Source organism: Astatotilapia calliptera, chromosome 17, assembly GCF_900246225.1.
Source record: "Astatotilapia calliptera chromosome 17, fAstCal1.2, whole genome shotgun sequence".
Taxonomy (NCBI): Eukaryota; Metazoa; Chordata; class Actinopteri; order Cichliformes; family Cichlidae; genus Astatotilapia; species Astatotilapia calliptera.
The window spans coordinates 6,860,336-6,880,723 of NC_039318.1; the positions used below are offsets into that span (position 1 = coordinate 6,860,336).

General features: G+C 39.0%; 1 protein-coding gene across 1 annotated transcript in view; it reads right to left on the reverse strand.

Moving 5' to 3' along the window:
• The window catches only part of gmds (GDP-mannose 4,6-dehydratase), a 195,309-nt gene that overhangs the window by 22,443 nt on the left and 152,478 nt on the right, over window positions 1-20,388 (reverse strand). Inside the window, exons 8-9 of the mRNA XM_026147546.1 lie at window positions 15,375-15,493; window positions 14,951-15,047 (exon numbers count right to left, since the gene is read on the reverse strand). Of these exons, the coding sequence (XP_026003331.1) occupies window positions 14,951-15,047; window positions 15,375-15,493 (216 nt within the window). The remainder of the gene's footprint in view (window positions 1-14,950; window positions 15,048-15,374; window positions 15,494-20,388) is intronic.

The window sequence follows — 20,388 nt, forward strand, 5'->3', positions numbered from 1 at the left end:
GTCTGTGCCTGAATACAACGTCAATAAAAGCAATCCTAAACAGTACACCTCTTCCAAGGCTGTCTTCTAATTGTATATTTCTACTGTATTTTCCACTAAAAGTGACAGAGCATCATACATTCACTGAACTAACGCTAAGGTTATTTCAGGCATCCGATCAATCTTCGTAAATAAAAAAAAAACCCCAACATCTGTTAGTCAAGAGCCCATCTCAGTTAAGGTGACAGCCTGGATAGAGTGCCAGTTTAGCAGCAAACTCGTGTAAAATATTTCAAAGCTAGTTAGGCTTGAGGGAAGCTGCTGATTCACCAGGAGGAAACTGTCATTTAATACTAAAAATCACTTCAAACAAGCTATTTGATGCAACTGAATTCTAAAAATTGGGATTCCAAATAAATCTAATGGCGGACGTCCTTATTTTCTTTTAGCTAGTTTAAACACTAGTCTTTGCCTTAGCTTAGTCTTTCAGTTAACTCAGCTGACATTGTCAAGTTTAAAGAGTCATTTTTTGTGTCCGAAAGTGCAAAGTTTACATGAATGTCTTAGTTATCTTTGTCTGAAGTGTGTGTGCGCCTACTTTTGTGTGTTCTCAAGCTGGAACACTGTGGCTGACCACAGGAAGTTCTAATCAGCAGTACGGCATGGCTACTACCTTCCCTTTTCCCTGGTGACCTCCTCCTCTCCACCTCCCTCCCTCCACAATAGAGATACCAGGATCACATTACTGACTCTGAGGGTTAAGGGTCAATCCCATTTTTCAGCTCTCTCTGTCCCCCTTTTCCCCTTACAGATTCTTTCCCAGAGGTTACAGGCTTCTGTCACCTAAATTCACATCAGTTCACGCGTGGCAAATGAGTGGTATCCATCGGAAGCCCTCTATCACATCTCCCACACCTCCCCCTTGTCCTCGCCCACATAGCTATTTTAGTGTCCCCTTGACAGACAGTCCTCTCATCTCAGGGAGCACTCACACAAAGGATTGGACATGGTTAAAAACATGTTAAAAACACTGCTGGCCTCTTTGTGTCATTGAGTTGGTGTGTCTCTGTTAAAGTCTGTATTTTCATGCTGTAGAGGATTGGGTTACCGGGAGGTAACACTGAACCTGGGATGACCTTGTGCATTGAAAGCCAACCTCTCTGCTATAAAAAAAAGTATTTAAAAAAATTAGTGGACATGCACGTCCAGAAGTAAAAATCTTGCTTTGAACAAATAACATGAGTTTGTATACTCCTTTGCAAAACCCAAATTATTCCCAACTGAATTCCAAGCTCACTAGTGGAGTTTCTGCAGTGTAGATTTACTATATTAAAAATGCACGTTTCACAGCAGAGGTGACAAGGACACTGCAAAAAGCAAAACTAAAGAGAAACCAGTCAGGAATTATCAGAACAGAGCAATAAGAATAGCGGTCTGTGACCACCACTTGCAAAACCAGTCCATTCTTGGCGAATGTTCTGTTGTTGCCTCTTCAGAGCACTTTTTGACACTTTCATTTGCACCAAAGCAGGTTTAAGCTTCCTAATTGGACAGATTGATATCCCTGAAGTTTAACTGACCATGAGTATTTATCAAGTGTTCCTTTATTATAATGGTTTTTGAACAGTATAGTTTTGGTATAAAATATCTAAGGTGTGCCAACATAAAAGTCTAACAATCAAGTGAACAACCAAATCAGATAAGATTTATTATGAACTTGAAATCCTTAAAACTTGAAATCCTGTGTTCCAATAGCTGAAGATCATCAAATGAAAATACTAAAATGTTAATATAAGAAGTAAAATACTGTCTTCTACCACGTAACTATTCAGTACATGTGGGCGATCACAAGAAAACAAAGAAAGTCAACCAAGCCACTTAGTACGATATACCAGTGGCAGACAGCAGCCCTTAAATCATAGCTTGTATAGTAAAGAAAACCACAGTCAAAGCTAACATGTGTATATTGGTAAACAGTGCATAAATGCACTCTCTCCAAGCATAAACCAGCTTTTGATGATGTTGTGGTTTCTGAACTACATACTACAGTTTAATTATGGTTCGTCTGTCAGTCAAATATGGGAACAAGCGCAAAGAGTCACTGAAACTGACAAGTCATCATTTTCTCATAAACCTCTACATAAGCACATACACTTTTGCATTTTTTAAATTTCTGCACATCAGTAATATTTTAACACTCATATATATGTATATACACACATACGTATATACACACGCGCATATATATATTTTTATATATATATATATATATATATATATATACATATATATATACATATATATATATATATATATATATATACATATATATACATATATATACATACATATATATACATACATATACATATATATACATACATATATATATATATATACATATATATATATACATATATATATATACATATATATATATACATATATATATATACATACATATATATACATATACATACATATATATATATATATATATATATATATATATATATATATATATATATATATATATATATATATATATATATATATATATATATATATATATATATTTTTATATATATATATATATATAATAGAACTAATGTATGGACAATTAATTAATTCATGTGGGTTTTTTTAATTCAAATTGTTGTGTCAAGAAAAAGAGACATTTGCCTGGGTTGAGCAGAGGGAGAAGGAAACAGAGAATGGCTTTATAAAGTTGGTTAAATGATCAGAAGTTAAGATCTGATTGGCAGTCATCAGATAAGCACGTCTATGGAAATATGAGTATAGAGCTGACGAACATACTACAGTAGAGAGAAGCTGTTCAGCTGCCCTTCTACTCATTTAATCCCCTGTGTGTCAGAGCTACAAAGAACAAGAGGAAGGAGCAATTAGCAAACCCACGTGATGAGTATTTAGATTTTACAAAGCTTTCAAAGTTCGACTGTAAAGAATGGTATGCATATGGAGCAGAAAGTCTTGGCTTGGGGATCAATTACACATTTTCAGATTTCTCAGGTTACTCTATGGATGCTGAGATATTGGCCATTGGCCCAGAAGCATCATTGTAAGATAATAGCTGATGAGTTGGGGGAAAACAGCAATGTCACTACTGAATTTATTAATTTCAGTGTTCTTACAAATTAGTAACTTGGCAAGAATAGCTCAGCATTAAAAAACTAGGGGCATTTTTCAACATTTCTGAGCCTCAGTTCATTAAAACTAACATTTGAATGTTTAAATATCTATGAAAACTGACTGACAACTTGACAACTGACCACTGACAATTTTCAGCTCCAAGTGAAAATCTACAACCACTTCTGGAACCTTGTCTTATATCATTCTCAATCGTTTTCCATCCAGACCTGGCTGTCAGTGATCTTTCCAGACAGTGAATGGCTTTACTGTGAACCATCTTGGAAAAGAACACCCAATTCCTCCCTAATATACGGAAACCTTTTAAAATAATGCTAATATTTCATGCTTGCTTTGTGTGAAAGTACGGTGGGCGTCTGCCAAACATCCAAACGCAGCACTGATAGCCCGTTTCGTGTGTCAAGTGCCATAAATTCAGCCAGCAGAGCTCGACAAAGCTTGTTCAACGGATAAATCACGCTGCTCATAAAAGCCATTTGGTTCTTTTTGTCTGTCTGGTGTTCAAACATTCACCTCAATCTATCAATGAGGCAAACTGCTGTCAGAACACTAAGGCCTCTCTTTACTTCGCATTTCCCCTTATCATTGGCTACTACTAAGAGGAATCTCAGGAATCTTAGAGTTTGTTTGCCAAGAGCCAATATGACAAGGTGAAACACAGACACATGTGGCTTTTAAAACACAGACTCATTTCTGGTATATAAATCACACAAATTGATCACAGATGCTAGTGGTAACTACTGGTGGTGAGAAACAAGTGTGGAATAAAACAACATAATTGACAATGATGTGTGAATCTGAGCACGGGAACAATGTTTGCATGATAATAAAGTCATAAACTGGCTCTCAGCCAAACGCCACATCTTCTTAGCAGTACGGTATAAGAACTCCACCCAGTGAAATGGCCCGAGCTTGCTGCCTCAGCACTTTTCCATCCAAATGGCTGCGGTTCAGTTAGAGGTCTCGCTGCCTTGGTCCCAAGATGAAGCACCTCAGAGAGCCAGCAGTCCTAACCGGCCCCCTGGCTTCCATCGCCAGCCCGACTGACACCGCTACACTGCCAGAGACGTAAAGCAGGATAATAATAGCTGCTCATTCCTCTCTATCCCCGCCGACCAGACAGGGTCAAATTGTCCAAAACTATATTTTATTGAATGATAAGTGACAAATGCAGGAGAATACCTCACCTTATAGCCTCAGTGAAATCAGATCTATGAATCCAGTCCAACACATTTAGTAGGTCATAATTTTGGCAGGTCACTGACTCTGACTGATGGGGTTGGTGACAGTGTTGTAGCAAAAGTAGAGAGGTCCTTTGAAAGGAATACTGTATTATGATGTACTTAGTAACCTGCAAGATTCTTTTCAGAATTTAAAACTGACTGCATAAAGCATTGGCAAACCGCTAGAGGTGAAAAAGTAGTGAAAAACAAGTGCTGCATATAGAACTCAAGGAATCTTTTAAACTATTCTTCTGTATTAGAAAACTGTGTGCAAACCACCAGAAGGTATAATCTGTTAACCTATATGTCATTAAAAATGTGCAAGAAAATACACAACACAATGAAATTTTAAATTTCAGTGTATTAACAAGTGTGACAGTACAAACACTCTCACTGGGACAAAGACTTTAAGAGTTAAATTTAGTTGGTCCTTCAAATGTAGCAGTACAGTTTAACATTATGTATTGTTAAATTTGACAACTGGTTCCAATCACTTAGGTCAACACTACAGAAAATAGTGCAAATCTGGTTTGGGTTAGCAGTAAAACAGCTGGTTAAATCAGAAGTGTGAATAAAAAGACCAGTAAACAGATATGAATGCAGGTCCTTATTACATTGTGGATTGCTGGAGACGGATTCCAACAAGTTTTTCCTTTTATTATTCCATGGAGAAATGTGCTTTGAATGAGAACCAACTGTTCCAGTCAGGGGCTATTTAATGTATAACTCATGTAATCGACTTTTAGAAATTCTTCATTGTAGATAAATTGCTCTAGAATTCAGTGCTGGAGTGTTATATAGCGCTTTAATTAAAATAGTTATTAAAATGCTGTAATGGATCAATTCGTAAAGAGAATTCCAACCTAATACTGGGACGCTGAAATGGCGACCATATTTCAGGCTTCATTAAATAGCAGATATTACACCACAGAACAGGCCAACTGTTAAACTCTTCTCTGGGGCACAGGGACAGTGTATGAGTTACTGCCTGCCAGGACCCATTATGTTAAGAGCACATATGTTTGTGGGGCTATACCTGTTTTTCTCATTGTTACAATGAAGAATTTCCTCCATAGTGGGTTTTGACTGTGTGCTTTCTGCAATCTTACCATCTCTCCTTATTGCATCTATCTTTGCATGGATTGTCTGGCACTAACACTATTATGCACTGATCAGATCAGAAAGTAAAAACATTACTTGATGTGGAGATAAAGTGGGAACAAAGAGAAGAGTGTCAGTAACATCTGTGTGTCATTCTCTTCAAATCAGAAAAAGTGTAGTACTAATTCTGTGTGCTGGAGACAGAACAACACTAACCCTGGGAGTGGATTTATGAGGTCTGGACTGCCTGCATGGAGTAAAATGAAACCCCAAACCAGTTCTGCTTCTTCAACAAGGCCTAACAACCAAGTCCCTGTGTCTACAGCTACAAGAGATACCATATTGCCTCTAAAGGTCAGTATGCGTCAACCAGAGGTTAAACAGTCTTGACATCCCTCTCCGCTTTTAAAACCTGCTATTTCTGCCATCTTTCATCTGTACAAATGAGTGCAACACCACGAAAGCCTTTGAGAAAAGGTTGTCTGATAGTATGCCCTGTTATCCCAATTTGACTTTTCATCCACTCAAAGTGTTTCCATTTGCAGCTATAAAATATATTTTGACTTAGTTGGTAACAAATTATAAAAAAGTAGTTTGTCATGCCAGTTGTCCATTATTTACTCACTTACATGAGACAAATGAAAATGCCTTGAACAAAGTGGTATCTTGAAAAGTGGAATAAAAAGGTTTTCTCTATTTTTTTGAAAATATATAATATAATATTAAGAAATATAACTTAAACATGGCTCAGTCTTTTTAAGCATTCCTCAAGTTACAAAAATATTCACTGAAGTTCCAGTTGACAACATCTTGACATATATTACCTTTCTGCTCAAACTATATGATGCTTACACTGAGTACACTGAGATGTTTTTATGGCAGCACTGTAACAGATTGGAATCTTTTGTGATTATATTGGCACTTGTCAATATATACATAGTTTGACATGAAAATAAAATATCCTACTCCAAAAAAAACACAAAAACACATCAGATCTCAATGAGAAAAACAAACCATCAATCAGCTGCATATGTATACTAATATGGACTGTGTAATATGTTAGGAATGAAAGGGTGCCACATTGTTTGATGGAAATAAAAATGATCAACCTACAGAGGACTGAATTCAAAGACAGCCCAAAAAGTAAAAGAAATGATGCAGCAGGTTAGTGTATTTTGCATACAGTGGCCTTTTGGGTGTCATTTTGTAGCTTTGGCATTGCTCATCCTGTTTCTTTTTGCACAAAGGAAAAGATGCTGCTGTTACTGATGGGCTGAGGGCCTTCTATGGCCCTGTCTAGCTCTCCTGGAGTAACTGCTTGTATCCTGGAATCTCTTGAAAGTATGCAAGAGGAAAAGAAAGACACACAAAAGACAGAAAAACGTCTGGTGATGCCACATATTGATGTGCCATCCTTGAGGAGATGGACTATTTGTGCAACCTCTGTAGGGTCCAGGCATTACCTGGTGTTACCAGCAGTGCCTCTGTCCCTAGACAAATGTAAAACTAGTGAAAAACCAGTCAGAAAAGATCAAGGGAGAAAAAATGTCAGCAGCCTCCAGATGTAAAACCATTCCTACTTTGTGGGTTGTCTCACTGTTGCCACCGAGTGCTTCTCTTGTTCATTTCATTAACACCAAAGTAGTTGAAACTAATTAACAACTCGCATTGTTAAACTGCATTATTCTCATTAACCCCCAAAAATCTTACACAGAAGATCCATATTGACATACGACACATATTACTGCAAAATCACAAGTCAGTCACACAGTGTTAAGTGTGGCAGATAATGAAAAATTAAAGGGTTCAGAATTTAAGTATTGTAATTTCTGTAAAAAAGCCACTAAATAAGATTATAATAATATTGCCTTGAAAGGCCAGAACTGGTTGCATGTAAGTCATCTAACTCATCAAAAGGAATGTTTACTGAAAGTATCTATGGCACAATAGTTCCAGAATATGTTGCAGCCTCATTTTCAGTAAAAAGGTTATGGGACACATGCTTGATATATTTAAAGATATTATTGCTGAGATACACATTGCCCAGTTTTCTCCTAAGAAGCATGTTTAAGTGTGCTGGTAATAGTAGTAAGTGAGTGACAAATTAAAAGTTCACCATCTGATTTAGGTTGCTCACAATCCTATTTCAGGCATCTGTATTTCTGTCTGGGTGTGTAATACAGATATGGGTGCTTTCCATCTTCCAGTCTTTCTTGGTAAAGCTGGTAAATGTTATGCATGGTGCTTGCAACTTCATCTTCAACTTTGATCACAGAAGACAGAATAATTTAAATTAAATTAACTAATAGCATGATGGTGTGACTATGTATATACTATGGTTTAGGGCCTAGCATTCACCCTGCTTTGATGTGAAACCTGTGCTGGTTTGTCCCTATTCACACCGCTGACTAAGAAAGGTTCAGGTCAGGTCTGTGGGAGAAGTCAAAAGACTCTCTGTGACACTCATGAGATCACTAATGAAAGTAACGAAGGCAGGTTGCAACACTTCATTACAAAGACGTGAGGAATGCATTCAAGATCAACGATAATATCCAGCTGTGTCGAAGTATCCAAGAGTGGAAATGTTCTTTGAGCTCAATAAAGCTTCACAATACCAAACATTATTTAGAAACTACATAAGGCAGGTGTGTCTCACACTAATTACCTCAACAGGTGGGTTGACTCCCTTGCCAACAGTTATAAAAGGTAACCACAACACCCAGCATCATTATTGCTGCGGATAACTAGATCCATTGTCTTGGTTTCTCATCTAGTGATGACAAGACAATGACGTATGAGCAAGCAAGCGTGGTTCTTGTGAATTCGTTACGCACGTTTCAAAGCTGGAATGCCATCTTAAGTAAGTAAGAAGGAAGTTCAGACTTTTGCCCAGGCACTTGCGGACAAGCACTTGATAGATACTGAGGTGTGGTATGTGAACAGGGCTATTTTTAGGGGTTGATGTGGGAGTTTTTGATTTGTACCTGCAGATGGGATAAGAGGAAAACAGGCAGAACAACTACTGTGTCAAAATCTCATAGGCGAATGCAACACACATTCTTTTATTTCATGCAGGAATTAAAGAACTCTTTTGTTTCTGCATTTGGTGTAGGCTAACTTACTGGATGTTGAATGCTTTTCCGCAGCACTCCCTGCCACCATTGCTAGCTACCAATAAACAATGAACAACTGCACCACTAACCAGCTAAAATGTGATCTGATGCAGCAGAAGGAAGCGTCACAGGATCAAAGTTAAGATAAGAGCAGGATTTATTTGATCAGTGTCTTTCCTCTTTTTGCATGGACACACAGATAAACTGCAGTAACAAACTGTGGATTTTACTTTGTCTGTTTATACATACGCAACACAAGCTTGACACTATCACGAAATTCTTGCTGTAGCAGCGATATGAAGCACTCCTGCTTTTCACACTTGTCTGTACTGCGCAAGAATAAACTTGCAAATTTAAAACAAAAGGACAATCGGTCATGTATTGACAGTACATGACTGCATTGCAGGGAATGCTGCTACGTGACTGCAACAAAGCACATGGGAACCTCAGTTGGTGATTCTTTTCCATCAATCAAAGCACACAACAGTGATAAACAGTCATGCCACTGAATTGCTCTCCTGTCAGCAAAAATGATCATGCAACGTTTTGGTGTTTTCATTAGCAGATTAATGACTGGTGGAAAATTAAACATCAATAAGTCTTAGCCATTAATTAAACCTACATGACAGATCTACATTTGTTGATTCCAGCTTCTTGTTTCTAGATGTGCTGGATTTCTCTGTGACATTATAAAATCTTGTTTTTTTTGGTGCACAACCATCTTATAGACATCCTTTGCCTTTGACATCATACATATTCAAGAGTGTAAAAAACTGTGCAAAACGGAGTGTTTACTGTAGTCTAAAGCCTGAGGACTTGGCTAACAGGGATTACCTGTCCATACTTTGAACTCATTTAAACTCATTGGCCATCTACAATACAAATAAAAGCTACCACTCAACCAGAGGTGCTCTAGGCAAGCAACTCCTCAACTGCCAAGAAACTGATAGCTCATAGATGGAAATCATCCTAATCTATCAATAAACAAAGACGACTTCAAGATTTTATCAATACAGATTGCAAGGAACAGTGAGGAGCTACTATGCACCATGCTAAAACATTTCATGCTGGGAGCATGCTACAGAAAAAACAGACACGCTACACAATGGATTCATGCACTTCTGTCGAACAGCTGGATTAAAGAATTAATAATTTTTTTTTACATTTTACATGCCATTCTATACTCATCCTCGCAAGGCACTGAGCTGAGGTCTCACTAAAGTGGGTGTGGAACAAAACAGACTGTCCCTAGGTTGCTTCCTTTAAAATTACAGTCTGTAGAGAAGACTGGAGATTAGAATGGAAAACACTGGATTTGTATAGCACTTTTCTAGCCTAGAGAAACCACATTCACCCATATACTCAAACGTAGCCTTAATCTATACACTTAAGTGTTTATCTACCTTACATCCGTGGCCAATTTAGAATCACCAATGAACCCATCATGAATGTCTTAGGGTTGCAAGAGGAAATTGGAGTGCCTGACGGAAACCCAAGAGCTCACAACAGAAACACGCAAAGTCCACACATAAAGGTCCCAGCCAACCCAGAGATTCAAACCTTTCCTTACAAGACATTTCAATCTAATCTAGATGCATCAATCTAACAAAAACTGAGACGATCTACAAACAGGATCAGATAAATCACCTGAATCCAGGTGTATATTGTTAATTCAGATATATATACACACAATGATAGATGTGTATATTAAATGTGGCCTAACTTTTAAGTAATGTGAACAGTGCATGCACTCATAGAAGGTAATTCATCTGAGCCAAAATCACAGGTATCAGACTCTAAATGCTCCATTTCAGACATTTTTTGTACTCTTGGACATGTATGACATCCAGGAGAGTGCATATCCTTAATCTGGTCACCTCAGCCATAAAGCTTTGGCTATGAGCACAAAAGCCCCATTCACCTTCTATTCATAACTTTGGTAGCAGCCAGTCAGAAAAAGTTGGCTTCAAGGGATAGAAGCTAAAATAGCTTATTTCTGACTGAGAATGAGCCAAGGGGCTGAACGAAGGCAGAGTAAAAAGATAAATAGGGATTACTTTGAACGGTCATTGATGCAAAGCTATTTTACAAGAGTTTAAGATTAAAAAATATAAGCCGGAAATGAGAATAATCATTGGGTCCGGTGATTGGGTTCAAGCGTTGGGATTACTATGATTTAGAAAAAGATGTAAGTGTGCACTTACAATATATAAACTTGATAGTGGAAGAATTACATTTGCCATCCCATCATGCACACTGACGGGTTACAGAAACATAAGGACAGACTGAGAGACAACTTCCCATTTATCATCACTTTTCCTTCTCTGCATGAGAGGTAGAAGAAAAACCACAGAGCTGTCAATCAACTCACAGTCGTTTACACCCTCCAGCAGCACATGAACTTGGAAGTATGACAGCCAGGGTGCATTAGTATGAACATGCACAAGCGTCTACATGCATGCGATTAAACGCCAAGTCAGTGACATGCACACCTGTCTCTGCACAGACAAATACAGCCGTCTTGGCCCCAAACGTTGTTTAGAGAGACAAATTGTGATCTGCAATAAATACTTCATGCTGAAGTTTAAATGAGGCAAGGAGGCAAACTGAATTTAAAAAAATCCCCACATTTACTGTCAACTGTATAATGCACGTTGTTAGGTAATATGCACTCAAAAGCAAACTACTGTACTGTATACATTGTGCTATGGAGAGTTAAGTGGAAAAACTAAACTCAAGGGACTAACATCAAACTTAGTTTTCCAGATGCTGTATCATGAATGTCAATCAGGTTCAACTTCCTGGGGCCACTGAACAACCTACAGCGGTGACCTGTGCATAAGACGTTATTTAAAATCCCAGAGTTTATAAGCTCTTAAAAGTATGCAGATATTTTTAAACAGTGAAATTCATGAATCTGACCTGTTAAAAACTGCTCTGTGTTGATTTTACGCACAGGACAAAAAGTATTCCCATTACCAGCTGGTGCGGCAGATGACACAGCTCATAGAGGAAATTTACCAATTTAAAGTAGCAAAGTTGAGTATTTTTGAGAGCATTTGAAGTGCTGAAACCCTAAACTAAAGAACATGGAGCTGGCAACCAGAGCAGTGGAAGAGTTTTAGGGGTAACCTAAAACTGTGACATCGTAACATGTTTCAGCATGTAGAAACTGTAGTAAACACACGCACGCATGTTGTGCAGTAAACTTTAACATACAGTAAAGACGTATGTTAAAAAGTAATACTGTAGAGATATTGGGAGAGACTTTAGTGTAAGGTAGGGATTGGAGAAGGCTTAATTCAAGCTATCTGAATGTATTCGATTATACTTTTGGAGGCTATGTAAACTGTAATACAAATCCTCATATGCTGGCCTGTTTCTTTTTTAAACCCATCTTTTGAGATCCATTAAATTACAGCAATAGATCCTAACTGCTTCTGCTATTACTTTTGGTTTTGCACGCACGTAAAGTGGAAGGTTTTTTCGAAAATGATGTGACTTCTTATCGTCACTTGCATGCCAAACATATTCTGTACTCAACTTCCCATGTCAGAAAAACAAAATGTCAAGGATTCCACTTGCGGCACTCATCTATAGACCAGTTTTTCCCTCTACCTGTGCTCTTTTGTGCCCTTTATGTGAGTGTGTACGCCTCTTTAACAAATCACATAGAACAAATGCACATTTACAGTTAACATCACCAGTCTTATAAAACAATTGGGTACAAAAGAAACTCAGAAAGCCAGACAGAAGAACCCATCTGATCACACCTTGGTATTATACCTGGCAACCAAAACTAATCAGAACCATTAGAGAGTAGTGCGCAGACACACCTTTGTAAAGCTGAGGCAAAGGCTGCTCACCTGAGCCAAACTTTAGGAGCGTTGACAGAAGCCCATATGGTGCCAAGAGTGACTGACAGCCCTGCAAAGTCGTGACAGTTGGAGCGATGTGAAACTTACTTGTAGCTGTCCTCAAAACAGCCCTGGCAGCTTGCACTGCATGTCTTTCGCTTTCACGTGTTAACTATTGGTGCAAAATGCTGGTAGCTTTATTTTTTTCATTTTAACCAGCACGCACCACACTGGGTAAACTGCTTCCACAGTCGGACAAACGGGCTGTCAAGCCGGTAGCCCTGCAGGGTTCACACATGTGCACAAAAGACACATTCACACTCACACACTGCACCACATGTGAGGCACACCTGCTGGGGCTTCTGTCCCAAGGGATTGAAGCTCATGTCAGACACACACTCTGACAGAATTAATGATGAATTACACAGATATTAGCACACAGCCCGAGGTAACACTCCTTCCGCGCTCCACGCACACACACACGCACACACGCACACACACACACACACCCCTACCTCGTTTTGGGCCCCACACAGACATACATTCAAACTTTTGTACTGCTAAACAGCAAACAAGACACCAAAAGAGTCTGAGTCAGCTGAAGTCTTAGGATATACACACACACACTTGATGACAGGTATTTCCACTTGAGGTGAGGCACAATGCTGAGCTATGAGCCCAGTGTCAGTCACTTCCTGTCTGCCGGGGTCAGAGGTTAAACATCCTTCAGTCTCTTTAAGCCATATAGAAGGGACAAAGGGAAAGAGTAGAGAAATTGCCCACTGTTACTGAACCATCCTCCCCTTGTTATCCATGCAAGCTCACACTTTGTTATTGCTCTGTGTTTATAACACCACACGTCAGGAGCAGTGTTCCCTTTGCTAGTGCTAATAACATGGAGCACCATAGCAATATACCATGGAAGCAGCAAAGGGTCAGCAGTTAGGAGTTATTCCACACTTGCTACATGAATAGTTTTTCTTTGAATGTTTACCATAATTGTGGTCAAGTGAGGTGACTCGACTGAAAAGCAGCAACAATAACGCTCTCAATGCTGGCTTCTCTCTTTCTTGTGTTCAAACACTTGTTAGGAAGCTGTCAATATGATAAATTTTATAGTGCTGGGTAGCTATAAGGGCATACAGTCATGCGGAAAAGAAGGTTTTCACAGAAAGGATGCAGCACAGCACACCCTTGCTGCATCCATAGGATTTAAGAGGGTAACTAGCAGCCATGTGCTGATAATTAAATACACTTGACTGATCATCAGCAAGTGAGAGATGTTTGCAGTCTGGAGCATTCACATGTGTTAACACAATGCCACAATATTCCCCGGAGTGGATGTCCCAGAAAATTTACCCAAGGTCAGATTGTGCAATGCTCAGAGAAATTAGCTGGTTATCACAAATGGACATGTACGCTGATTTGATCATATTTTAGAGTAGTTGTCCATACAGATACAGGGTTAGGACCTTGAGTGAATAAGCTGACACGGACAGAGAATAGAGGCCCAGGTGTGTAACCAGTGCTGCCGTACCTTCAGCTGTCAGTCACTAGGGGCTCCTTACTAATCCTCTGCCATCACTCAACTGCATCTCAACTCTAATCTCACCAGGCCAAAGCCCAGGAGAAAGGAGCTCCTGCTTTAAACTGAGAGGATGATGGCTAATCTCAGCCACAACACCCCAGGGTAACCCTAGAATGTCCACAGGGAGTAACTGCAATAACCCTTGACCAGGGTGATGAGAGAAAGACCTCCCAAATTCAGCAGACACCTTTCGAGAGATGGAGTAGTAATACACTGGCTAACATTATGAGTTTGATTTTTAGAACTATCACCTCAGCAAGCACAATCTCACGAAAGAGGCACCAATATCTCTCCTGTGCTATCAAACTAGCCTCTCATTCAGCAGAATTGCCTCACTAACCCTTTGAGTCAAACTAATAAGTTGTTAGTATTACAAATTTCCAGGTTGGACGCACTTAGCATAAGGTGGCAGGATATAGCTTTCAGTACTCTTAAAGAGCTTATCTGGCTTGTTTCCAGCTGTTTAAAAAAAGCATACAATAAGCAGCCTGAGGCTGTCAAGTGACTGCATCCACTGTAGCTGACAAGCATATAGTGCCAGACACAATTACCGGCAAACACATACACAAAGAAAAACCATGAAACATTCTTATATAGAACAATAAATATGTGCCGTGATGCATTATAAATTATATGCAACTATATAGATTGCACCACTATAGTAAACCATTTTCATTCTGAAGCCTCCTTTGGTTGGTGTGGTCCACAGTATTGTGCAGTTAGAGAGAAAAATCACCAAAGGTTTCTGGGATCAAATGTACAAATGTGTATTATAGACTTTATATAGGCCAGTATAGCAAGCATCTCCAGGTTCCCAGAACACAGAGGGAGGGGCAAACAGACCAAAGGTGTAAGAACTGGGTGCATGAATACACGTGCATTATACATATAGACACAAATGGTAGGAGAAACTTGACTTACCACTTCGGTGGGACGGAAGTATTTTGGGTCCACCTTCACATGTACCACCCCTGTCTCCTGGCAACGGCCAACCTCCTTCTCATCCTTTCCCTCCCACCTGGAAAGAAAGAAATCTTAGCAGGAACTAAGAGTTTCCCACACCTGCTCCAAGATTCAAGCGCCATGATTACTTCTTGTGTAGTTTGTTTCCTTAAAGTCTCATCCAGACAAAACATGTCACCTGCCTTTTTCCCCCCCACAAACGAACACATCCTTCACCACATGTCAGTATCTCACAGCACATAAGAGGGGAGGTGAATGACAGGTTAAACATGGGAGGAATCTTTCCAAGACAAGAGACATAGGGTTGGGGTGTCTTATATTGAGGCCTCTCAGGCAAATCTGTGATTTTGACTGCAAAAAGAATACTGATATGTTGACTTACACAATGGTCTTTCCCACACGTCCAAAGGCCCTCTCCACAAACTCCCTCACACTGTGCACCTCCCCTGTTGCTATGATGAAATCCTCGGGCTCCTCCTGTTGCAGCATCAGCCACATAGCCTGAAAGAGACAGACACAGAGACAAAGACAGAGAGGTCAAACTACTGAGAGATCATAAAGACAGTTCGGTGATCCACACTGGACCGTGCCAAACTCAGCCCTGACAGACAGGAAGTGAACCTGCGACCTCTGAGCGGGGCATTCGCCCATACCTCTGCCCTGACGTCACTACAAGGGCTCAGGGGACACATACTGTGGGAAAGGAGGACAGAGCACTCCCACAGGCCCACTGTGTTGCTGGCACACAAAAATGCACACGTGGCCATGAATACACGTGCATTCAGGCCAACAGCGTTGCACAACTGACATACTCTAACAACTCAAAGATATTTTAAGACACATAAAGTGAAAGTAAAGAAGCTGATGAAATTCCTCAAATACAAATGAATTTTCCAAAACCTTATATCCTGACTCGTGTTTACTATTCCTAATTACACTGTGCAGGCAACGTTATTATTAGCTTAGATACCCCAGCGTAACCTATTACTTTAGGTCCCTTAACGGACACGGTGCTATATTAAACAACTAGCGAAGGCGTGGTTCCATAATATTTATGGTGAACTGGAGCCAGCAGGTCAGAGCTGCTGACCCCTGGCACATCCAGCATGATTAGAAGAAACTCGCCAGGGACACAAAGACAGACCAACAGACGCTCATGTCTCCACTCTTTAAAATCACAGAAGAAGACAGAATGAGAGTGACACAGAAGGCCTAGTCGTAATTTTTTCATGTTAAATGCAATTTCTATATAAACAAGACTAAAATCAGTGTGTAATTGAGACTCTATTGTTTCAAATTGTGCTAACTCATTTCAGTTTATTTATTTATTTGCTTCAGATTCTGAACTATTTGAAGAAGAAAAAAATACTGTGAAATTAAACCCAGCTGTTATATTAAGTTGCTATAAACAGTCATGAATGTCATGTATTCTCCGACTCTTCATTATTTCCCCTTCAATAGCTCAACAACTGGGCTTGTAAATATAAAATATATCAGCAGATTAAAATCTCTGACATCTCATCATTTTTTTCTCAGTTCTATGGGTAAAGGGTCACATTTAACACTTACAACTTCCTGTCAGCAGTTTGTTGGCAACGTTTTTCTTTTGCAGTAAAACTTGCGCAGAAAGATGCAAACATTTCTGTGCATTGAAGTTTAAAAGATTGCAAACAGTACAAAGACAAAGGTTAAACTGCTCGATACGATGCTTTGATGAAACAACAAATGAAACGTGCCTCTAGACATTTGGGTGATCACTAAAACCCCTGACATCTCGTGAAGGTAAAACCTTTTAGTGCATCTGTGAAAAGGTTTAAGTTTCAGTGTTCAGTACCCGATTGATTCCAACATGCACTGATACAACCCCAGAAGTACCCCGAAAACCAGTTCGTGGTACTTTTTTCACACAACAGTTTAAAAACTGACACAGTCAAAAGAAAGTCAGTTGTGATACGGAATAGTAATCTTTGCATCAGATTTTCATAGTAATCAAAGTAACAGCGACTGCTAATTTGTTTACAATTCTATGATAATGTCACCAGTAGTGAAAAGAAAAAAAAACAGTCCCGTTTCTCTTACTCTAAATGTTGTGTAATGCTGTGAGCTTGCATGCTGAACTACTGTATGCACACATTTCTGTGCACTGTTGTGGCATTGTTTAAGCACATGCCTTCTCGCAAACACACCAGCAGTGATGGAATGAACTTCCTCAGGGAGGCGAGGGCCATTCTACCTGAGGATCGTTCAGGGTCACCTGAGCGCTCAACAATGATGACTCCCCTGAGCCTGACCTCTGACCTCTCACCCTCTGGCCTCTGATGAACAAACCAGACTCTCACACGGCTACACAAGACAAAAATTGCAACTCGGCATGTAACTGACAGCAAAACAAAGCATCCAGGGCGTCATCAGAATATGTTATTCAGTCTGCTGCCACATTTTGGGCCTGTGAAGTTTACAGGAAAATGTAATTCTCTTACAAACGGCTGCTTCTGACAAATCATAAGTAACAAACAAGCAGAAGAGATAACAGAATATTTCATTAGCAGTCCGACAGTTTAAACCTTTTATGTTGTGAACTGCTATGTTTTTCCATGGCTTTGACCACGATTATGCATTATTTGAAAGCAGAAAGCCCCGTGGGTCAAATGGTGTAAACCACTTTAACGTTTTATTACTACAGCAACAACTGCAGATGCAGAGGACCCCGATGTTTTAACAGGAGTCCATAAAGATCAAAACTGTAGTTTTCTAAACTTTCACTGTCTATACAGGCGCATTTATATTCAATCATCAAACAATAAAAAGTTTCAATTCCATTTTTTAAATCTTTTTGAGTCAAAACTAAACTGTTCCATGGATAATGGCATAAATATTGATCATGGATATAAATTGAGCTATGACATTTTTGTGCAATATTCCTGCAGTCTTCTTTTAGCTCCAGCTCCAAAGTGCTCGACGGCATGTTCATAAACACGAAGCACACGAGTCTTGAGTGAAGACGAGTGAAGAGTTTGCTTTTATCCGTTATATCAGTGTATGTTGAAGATCTTTAGACAGCAAAGGCAAACTTAGATGTCAATTTCATTCAGATCTTTCTTTTCTTGTTGTTTTTGCTACATTAAACAGTTTATACAAAATAATTGAGTGTTACCACAAAAGTAGCCAGCATATTACACTACAATATTTTAAATTTATATCAACAATACAGACATGACATCAATCCTGAGAATTTAATCAGAGGTGAGTTCCCAGTCTGCCATTTCCAAAATATGTCAGCGCTTTCCTTTTCGACGTGAGCAGGAATAAGCATCACTGGAAACAGTGGAGTATCAAACACTGACATCTACACTGTAATACTGTTTTGATCATCTGACTGGCTGATTATTTGAACTTGTAATGAAGCAGGCTCATTCCCTTTTCCTGAAAAACCCCACTGATGGATGTGTAGCCTGCAGTAAACTGGATGGCTGTGATGATGGGAATTGGAAACGTAGGTCTGCTTCTCTTGCAGCCAGAGAAAATGTTTACGGCAGGAGCTGAGTGATATGGCCTCTGCTGATTTTTTTTTAACAAGGACATGTAATAAATATTCTGATGTGTATTTTTCTACGTATTGTAGTGGGAATAAAGAAGAATGAAACGGAAGATTGGTTTATTCATCTCAGCCCGTTCAGCGATAACTTCTCGTTCTCGGCCTCTTTACACCCGCTTTCCTTCTTTTACCTTTTACCCTCTTTTTTCCCCTTCTCCCACTCCTCCTCCCTCAGGATCGCTCTGCTTCATTAGCTATCTGATAAACAGCTCAGAGGTTCAGCCCTTCACACTGAACCCGCACCTTCCTGTTCACATGGCCACAGGATGACCCCCCATCACACACTCCACACTTGACTGCAGCTCAGAAACAGCCAGCGACCACTGCGGACCCCTTTACCTGAAACATATTCTGACACACACGAGGGGAAACCGAGCTGACCAACGTTTAAATGTTTTTTTTTCTATTGTCTCGGAGTTCTAAATTTCTGTTGGAAGTGATATGAAATGTGGATTTCAGTACAGCTCTTGTTGTTATTCTTACTCAATTTGATATCTGTAATTATTAAAATACAAGCCAGATCTGCTTTTCGAGTTATTAAAATACTCTACAATACAAATTTTCCAACAAACTGGATAATATAAAGAGTTCTGGAGAGTAACTTTGCTTCTATATTATGCATAGTTTACTAATGTAATTAGTGAACTAAATGTAATGGCATAACTACTGACACTGCAATCCAAAATTACATGTTCCTGTTTTGATTTACGTTGTTTACTTCTTTTAATTATGTAGATCACGTGACCATATTGAGTTATAATGCATGTTATAGCAAAATTTTATAATCATTTCATTTAAAAAAAAAATCAACACAAATTATTTCCTTTTTTATCTGCTGTTGTTGTATTTTATTTGCTTTGCTTCTTTATCTTGTAAAACAGAGTTCTGTATACATATGATTCAGGAATCAGTAAATCTATTTTATTTATAATTTTATTTTCTTTTTTTCATTTTTCTTTTTATTAAAGACTTAAAACCAAACCAGTACTCAGTGTTCAAGATGACTGATAGACTGAAGAGACGTTTTTCCAACATAGTCCGAACATGCTGGAGGCCTACAGTAAAAGATGTACTAAAAATTATACATGCAATGCTTTAAAGCTGAATTCAAAGTTTAATATTACATCTTATAATAAAATGCCATCCTTCTGTAGCTGACAGGGAATCACTGAAACTTAAAGCCTGCTTAAAACACTTTGATTTGGAAATGGCCATGAATGCCAAATTAAAATCTGATGAAAAATCTTACACCAATAAAAAAAAGTTAACAGGTAAAATATCAATGTATGTAAAATATCTTTGTGCAGATTCAGGCAACTTCAAACAAACATAACTGATTCAATATTAACCGACTCAGCAGTGACCTCAGCAGGGCAGCATCCCCTTAATACGGTAGAAGTTTCGTGGCTTCAGCATTCAACTGCCGTGGCTGCGACTTTCTTTCTTTTTTTCTTCTTACAGTGTGTTATATTTAATCTTTTCCATATGCTCCTGTGAGATAGAACACAGATAGAGCACAACCAAAGGGACTGAGCTGCGGGAAAATCCCTGGTTTAAACCAAAGGCAGCCTGCTGACTCAGAGTACTGAGCACAGGTCACAAAGTGCAATCTCACCACTATGACACCAACTCTCTGCTACTGCTGACTGCCTTTCAATAATATATACGTAGTAATTTGCAATAGCGTCACAGTCTCTGTCGATAAAATATTCTCCGATAGAGAATATCATCTCCAAGCTGGCAGAGAATAAAAGGTTTGTTTTGCTAAACAAGTGTTAAATCCTCAGGCAGAAAACAGATC